Below are 7215 nucleotides of genomic sequence, written 5' to 3' on the forward strand. Positions count from 1 at the left end.
GTAGAGGGGGTTCTGGACGGTTACGAATATGGTCCCTACAAAATTTTATTATAAAAAATAATTGTATAAAAACATTTTACCCTCAAAATACTTTAAATTCTACCTAATAACGTTTACCCGACTTAGTGAGATTTTTTTGAAGTTTGGCCTCACTCTTCGTTGTAAATTGTGTCAGGTCTTTTTATGTATTATCTACTAAAGCCCCTAACAGAAAAGTTCCCTTAGAGAGTAGAGCTGGGCCCGAGTCTGCCTCGATTCTTCCTCTTCGCCAACCGTGGCCATATTGGTAAGAATGCGAGAATAGCATGGTTTCTATCCGATAAAATTCCCTATTAGTAAAAGCCATCGCGCTTATTTGAATGCCGTATTAGAAACATTAGTTATCTCTGTAGCTCTTGCTTTCCTTATTTTGTTAGGTTTCATCTAATCTTGTCTTGAAATCCTTTTTAACATTCACATACACGAAATGTTTTTTTGAAGGCATTTCATACTCTACTCTTCGAATTCTATTCTAAAATCAAATGATATTTTTTCGTGTTTTTCTTCTTTCAATGTCGGATTTGGCTTATAGATAATTATTTGGGCACCATTATTTGAGTAGCTGTCTTGAGCTCAGAGTGTTATCGTGTTGGAAATACATGCGAAATAATCAGAGCCTCGTATGTAAGGCAAATTCAAAGTCGAGTCCATGTTTACTTGCGGATGTACTTTGTTCTGTAGTACTCTTTGTTAGTCATAGGCTTCTTTAGACTATTGAGACCAATATATTTATTGTTGTTTTCTATTTTAAAGTAAATATGGGTCGTGTGATCCGAGGCCAACGAAAGGGTGCTGGCAGTATTTTTACGTCTCATACAAAACACAGAAAGGGGGCTGCCAACCTCAGGGTTCATGACTATGCCGAGAGACATGGATACATCAAGGGTGTAGTGAAGGAGATTATCCACGACCCTGGTCGAGGTGCTCCTCTAGCTGTAGTAGTTTTCCGTGACCCTTATCGTTACAAGCTCCGCAAGGAATTGTTTGTTGCCACTGAGGGCATGTACACTGGTCAGTTCATCTACTGTGGCAAAAAAGGTATAGTGTCAACTCTAGAAATACGTCTGTTAAGGGTGATTCAGACAGCATGATTTAGTTGTATGCAAAAACTCTATAACTCTAGTTGTGCGAGAATAGACGTGCAGTCTAAATCTGCCTTTACAAATAGTATTACATTTGCCAAAGTTGTATCATGTCTCATATTTTGCCATTCACTAAATTGATGTAAATTGATGTTTATGAGCAGCTTTCTTAATCAAAATGAGGTGAAGCATCACAGGCTATAAAACATTTATACATTTTACATGCTGTTCTGGCTCAACATTTATTAATTACTGTAAAATTAACAATGTAGCAACTGAGGCTTGGTGATCTTGTAACACACTTGAAAAAAAATAGAAGGAAAAAAAATAGACAAGGACAAACAAACTTTAAACTTTACAAATTTTATACTTTCAAGTTAACTTGTTTAGTTGATTCTGCTCACATTTTGATTGTTAATGTCATGGAAATTTTGACAAACTGCAGTTATAAAGCAGATAAAACTATATTTTACTAAAAAAATTTTCTACTTAGCTGCTCTTCAGATTGGTAACTGCCTCCCTGTCGGCATTATGCCCGAGGGTACCATCATCAGCAGTGTGGAGGAAAAGACTGGCGACCGTGGCAGACTTGCAAGGACCTCTGGGAACTATGCCACTGTGATCTCTCACAATGTTGAGAAGAAGCGTACCCGTGTTAAGCTTCCGTCTGGCATCAAGAAGGTCATCCCCTCCTCAAACAGGGCCTTGGTCGGTATTGTTGCTGGTGGTGGCCGTATTGACAAGCCCATGCTCAAAGCTGGCCGTGCCTACCACAAGTACAAGGCCAAGAGGAACTGCTGGCCACGTGTCCGTGGTGTGGCTATGAACGTGAGTTTTTCATGTGTTTTAAGTAGTTTAACAGTTCTCTTAGACATATTGAATGGAGACCAAGATCAAGGTGTTTGTTTTCAGTGGTTTGTTGAGGTTCTCTGGCATCAGTGGAAAGTACAAACAGCATTTATAAAACACTTCTTTATTCGAACTAACAGGGTTGCTTTGCCTGTAAGAGTCCCAAAACTAGACATTCTAAGTGTGTTGTAACTTTTCGAACTGTCTGGATTATCTGGATTGTTGCATGCCTATCTTTTAATGTTTGCCTGTCCCACCATGTCTTTTTGTGTCCCTCTCTGATTTCTTTCTTTCTCTCTAGTCTCTTTCTTTCGTCTTTATGTCTGCCTACTCACATGTCTTTTTATCTGTTAGTTGGTTATGCTTTATTTGACAAAATGATGTGCAACCTTTTCAAAAAAAACATGTGAACCTAAAAATGTGACTAGTATTTCTCTATAGTTTCCCCTTTTTCGCTTGCTTTCTATACTAAAAAAACATGATCAGAGAAGTTATTGTACCAGCTCATAATATAATCCTTTGATATTTTTCATGGGATACACTGATGTCTGTCTATGGTGTATGTGTCTGTTAGATGTGTGGTTTAAGGTGTATGTAATTGAACTTCTGATAATCTTATGTGGTGTGTTTTCATTGTGTGTTTCTGATCTTTGTCTAACTGTCAACAAAGGCTCTGTGGGAAAGGTTTAATGGGAAATGTGTATTGGTATCTAAAACCTATGCCAGGTTCCAATCTTTTTTCATCCATGTTTGTCTTTGGCATCTAAATATCCCCCCTGATTCTATCAATTGTGTGTCTGACTGTCCCAATCATTCACTAACCATCTAAGTCATTTAAGTTAACTGCTAAGTGGGTATTACTTTGAATGGCATTGTCCTTCTCTTTTATCTACATGTCCTGGCCCACCATCAGGCCAGGATACAGACCAGTCATCAGTGATGACCTCAGATCATGTTTTCATTTCCTTTTAATTTATATGATATATTTGTCTGTGTCTAGCCTGTTGAACATCCTCACGGTGGTGGTAACCATCAACATATTGGTCACCCCTCAACTGTCAGACGTGACACTCCTGCCGGTCGCAAGGTCGGTCTTATCGCTGCTAGACGTACTGGTCTGTTGCGTGGTGGACAGAAGATCCTCAAGGGAGACAAAGAAAGCGAGTAGACTCCAATTCTGTGCAATAAAATAATAACAACCTTGGAGATATTTGTGTCTTTATTGGGTCTTTTGTAACTAACAAGGCAATTCATTTCTGCAAACTGCTATGATAATTGCTGACAAAAATTATTATCATTATTTAATTATTAAGAATTCAGTGAATTCCAGAGGAGTGATACAACCACCACCTTCAGGTGGCAAGATCAGGCGAGCTAAGTGTTAACGCCTCGAAGCTACTGCCATCCTATACCAGTAGAGGTCTATTCTCTGTTTTTTTTTTTAATTGGTAGCAGGGAATGCCGTTGACTAAAACCTTTATGGAGGGATGCGTTGTTCAATGTAAATGAAACGAAACCATGGCCAGAGTAAACTGTCTCGGCCACCTCCATCCAGCAGTCCCTAAATGAGCGCACAATCGTTCGGGTTCCACCACTTCCAAGTATCCGCACAGTGTTCCTTGTGGCCGCTTTATCCACAATCCTTTGCAGGTGAGTGGTTGAAAGCGTGGCTGAATTTGTAAGCTCGATGAGTTCCTCCCAGAACGCAACAGCTTGCATTACGAACGCGGTCGTGCTCCGAGTATCTCCGAGTTCCTTGTGAGATCTATCTTGCTCTACTTTTAGATGCCGCACTCTGCTGGCGATGTCATCAAGCTTCTCGTTGACCTACAATCAAAAGCGAATCGTGTAATCTCTCAAGGCGGAATAAAGAATTCTTGAAAGGGGGCAGCATCCCGAATAGGGGGGGAGGAGGGTTGTGGGCACAATGGATCGACAACTTTCGAAAATCTAAAGGTTACCGCCATTATTAGTAATACAGGGTTATCCTGTAGTCCCTACCTCTCTGATTTTCGACTCGGCCCTCCGTATTTCGCTGTCAGCTCTTTCGGCATCTATCTCGTGCTTTGTCACGTCACTGTAAGCTGCCTTCGCTCTCGTTGAGTTATCTTCCAGCAGCTCGCGAACTAGCAATACTTGACCAACAACAGGGACCCACCACATCGACTTAACCTCGTCTAACTTTTGTTCAGCTTCGCGCTGCTTGGCCCTCGCCTCATCCGCTCTTCTTCTAGCGGATTGTTTATTTTTGGCATGCTCCTGTTTAGCCGTTTTTTGAGCTGCCTTCTTGATCGCTAAATCCTTCTTCCTATTATTCAGCATTGTTTCCTCTGAGTGTAAACTATTCACCTGTCGGACCAAACTTTCCACTCTTCTTTGACACCTTCTCTCTTCGGACTCCAGAGAATTTCGCAGGAGGGTTGATTGTAGCTTCAGCATGAACGCGTCTTGTCGGATCGAGCGAAGTGTCTTCGAGGCTGATTGGGCATCTCCTTCTCTCAATGATCTTAACGCAGCTTGAACTGCATCAAAACATGTTGAACTCAAGCGAACTAACGACATTGTTTCCTCGAATTCTGCGTGCCTTGACACGATATAAATTACCAAAGCTACTGTAACTAGGCTTAATATGAAATATGCTGAGCATAAAAGGCTTATTATGAAAGCGAACATTGCGAAAATAGATTGTCATGCCCAACCGAGGTTTTAGCTTTTGCCGATTGTTCATGTACGTGAAACATTATACGCTCGATATATAGAGACGGAGCTGGGGGGCTCGGAGGGACGATTCGCGTCTCCCAAGCCTAAGACGGGAGACGGTGCTGGGAGGCCCGGAGGGGCGATCCACGCCTCCCACCAGTTCCTCTGAAACCCCCCAGTCCCCCCCCAACTAGGCTTGATATGAAATATGCTGAGCATAAAAGGCTTATTATGAAAGCGAACATTGCGAAAATAGATTGTCATGCCCAACCGAGGTTCTATTTGTTTGCCTCGGGACTTCCCCTTAATCATGTCCAGGGAATTTTCCCTTCATTGTCATTATTAAGCACTTTCACTTTCACAAAACGTTCACAAAAGTAAAGCTGCTTATTCATGTTTGTAAGAAAATAATCCTTGTATTCTATAATAAGATAGATGATTTTCCGGGTCGTTCAGATCAAAATGGAAAATCTCAAAACTCAAAAGAAAAATCAGCTTATATTATCTGTTTCCAAGAAAGCAAGGAAACTGATAAACCTCTTTTGCCATCCAATCACGCAGCAGAATTTATGGGGGTTCCCCACATTAATTATTACTTTTGTCTCAAGGGAGTTTACCTTACGAGACTATAAAAGAGTTCGCTTTGCGGATTGAGGTACACTCCGCACGCTAGCGATCAGAAGTCGCCAGGACATATTTTGAGCATACATCTGAATAAGAAATAGTTTAAAATGACTCTAGCTCAGAAAACCGATGTTCAGATAGACGGTGAATCGTTTGACCTTGTGCGTATTCCAAAAGCGACTAGTAAGCTTGTAACGCAAGCTAAAGGTACGCTAATGGGATCTCTTGATCTCGCGAGCCTTGTGGACGACCTAGGGAAGCTAGGCAGCTTTGTTCGACTCGCCTACAACGGAGTAGCGGGAAACACAGAGGTTCAAATCAAGGTCCAACGAGTGGGCTACAAAGTGACAAAGCTCGCGGACAAATCTGCGGTTACTGTGCATCGTTTCAAGAGCGCATCGCAGAGCGTATTACAAGAGCTTCAGGGGGACATATCAATATTTACTTGACGGACTGGAGGAAATGGCCGTTGAGACACTGTCGTTACTAGCTGATGTCGCGTCAAAGATGGCTACAGCGGCAGACGAGCTTCACACCGACTTTGAGGCAGCGACTGAGGATGTTATAGAGGCATTGGAGGATACCCAGAGAGCGAAAGGGGGAGAGGAGGAACGGAAAAAGAAAATGGAGCAAGAGAGGAAAGAGTTTGAAATGCGAAAGAGAAAAGCGGAAGTTCTGCAGAAGAGTGCTCTGGAGGCAGAGGCTAAAGCCGAGGCTCTTTACAATGAAGCTCAAATACGCGAGGACAAAGCGCTTGATAATCAAGACAAGATCCTTAAAATCTTATCAGCTATCTTTACTGCTGGTGCGGCATATTGCGGTAATGTAGGGCTAGTTCTGGCAGCCAAAACGGTAGGCGACGCCGTCACAAGCACAGAAGACAACAAGGAAGCTTTGGATCAGGCAAAAACAGAGAAAATGCGTCACTTGGACGACCTACAAAAACAGCGAGACATCAGACGAGAAGCGCTACAGCAGTGTATTGAGTTCACCGAGAGAATCAAGCATTGTGATGACGATGAGAGCCTGGCTGAAGTTGCCGCGGAAGCCCTACATAACTCCGTAGGCGCTCTCAAATCACTAAGCGCAATCATGATGAACGCCGCCACCTTTTGGCGCCAGATGCAACTACATTGCGAGACATTAGCCAAACAAGACATCCAGCGACTCATCGAGAAGGCCATAACGCTGCCGGAGGAAAAACGCATCAAGGTATGGACTTCGACATCGTTCAAGACCAAAGCGGTGCAGTATTACTCCAAGTGGGTTGCGCTGGATGATGTGTGCGGCGTCTATATGCATCAGATCCGCGACACCCGTAAGGACTTGTACAATTACTTGCAGGAAAACTATACAGTCCCGCAAGCTAGGAAAAATGTGAAAAGGCTGGCAGTGATGTTTGCAGACGACCTGATGAAAGCTCAAAAGGAGATTGATAAGAAGGAATTTGAGGCCTCGAAAGAAATTTTAGCATTAGAGGCTCCTCCCAAAAACTAAAGGGCTGATTAATAGGGCTTTATCTTATTAGGGACTGTGAGGGAGGGGGTAGGCCAAAGATGGAAGAATATGGCGTCTATCATATAGCAAAGGAATAGACTACTGTCCCCTCCCCTCCGTCCCTTCCCAACTGACAACATTTCCTATCTTTCGGCAACGGTGATATGTAGAGCAATATATACTATTCTTTAAGAGCATAAAAATAAAAGTTTAAAATTGACCTGCTGACTGGTGACTTGCCTGCGTAATAGCGCCAAAAGAAGACCGCTAGGCAGGCTACCTGGTGATAATCTTTGTGGTCACCCCTTTGAATTATTTCTATTCTATTTTATTTTATTTTATTTTAATATAATGCTATGGACCATCACTGGCTTAGAAGTGCTATGTTTAGGAACGGGGGTGAGAGAAACGGAAAGCTACGCGT

At 42.4% G+C, this 7215-nt stretch overlaps 3 protein-coding genes across 3 annotated transcripts; 2 read left to right on the forward strand and 1 right to left on the reverse strand.

Moving 5' to 3' along the window:
- Positions 1–158: 158 nt before the first annotated feature.
- Positions 159–3176, forward strand: LOC5512708 (60S ribosomal protein L8). Its single transcript, XM_001632976.3, has 4 exons — positions 159–286; positions 793–1077; positions 1615–1949; positions 2971–3176. Exons 2-4 carry the CDS (start codon positions 798–800, stop codon positions 3136–3138), a joined length of 783 nt encoding a protein of 260 aa, XP_001633026.1. The 5' UTR covers positions 159–286; positions 793–797; the 3' UTR covers positions 3139–3176.
- On the reverse strand, positions 3172–4702 carry LOC5512682. Its single transcript, XM_001632944.3, has 2 exons — positions 3972–4702; positions 3172–3797 (listed from the first exon to the last, which is right to left on the reverse strand). Exons 1-2 carry the CDS (start codon positions 4641–4643, stop codon positions 3393–3395), a joined length of 1077 nt encoding a protein of 358 aa, XP_001632994.3. The 5' UTR covers positions 4644–4702; the 3' UTR covers positions 3172–3392.
- Positions 4703–5316: 614 nt separating this feature from the next.
- On the forward strand, positions 5317–7011 carry LOC5512707. The gene is given in 2 exon segments (XM_001632975.3): positions 5317–5716; positions 5718–7011. Coding segments are annotated over 2 exon segments (1389 nt in total). The 5' UTR covers positions 5317–5401; the 3' UTR covers positions 6792–7011.
- The last annotated feature ends 204 nt before the right edge of the window (positions 7012–7215 follow it).

This window comes from Nematostella vectensis, chromosome 9, assembly GCF_932526225.1.
Source record: "Nematostella vectensis chromosome 9, jaNemVect1.1, whole genome shotgun sequence".
In the NCBI taxonomy this organism is placed as follows: domain Eukaryota; kingdom Metazoa; phylum Cnidaria; class Anthozoa; order Actiniaria; family Edwardsiidae; genus Nematostella; species Nematostella vectensis.

Bases quoted from the DNA above. Each gene is read 5' to 3' on its own strand.
- LOC5512708 (XM_001632976.3), top strand. From the start codon at position 798: ATGGGTCGTGTGATCCGAGGCCAACGAAAGGGTGCTGGCAGTATTTTT. The intron at 1,078-1,614 runs GTATAGTGTCAA...TTTTCTACTTAG, and splicing joins CATCTACTGTGGCAAAAAAG to CTGCTCTTCAGATTGGTAAC. The intron at 1,950-2,970 runs GTGAGTTTTTCA...GTCTGTGTCTAG, and splicing joins TCCGTGGTGTGGCTATGAAC to CCTGTTGAACATCCTCACGG.
- LOC5512682 (XM_001632944.3), bottom strand. From the start codon at position 4,643: ATGTTCGCTTTCATAATAAGCCTTTTATGCTCAGCATATTTCATATTA. The intron at 3,798-3,971 runs GTAGGGACTACA...TTTTGATTGTAG, and splicing joins CCGAGTCGAAAATCAGAGAG to GTCAACGAGAAGCTTGATGA.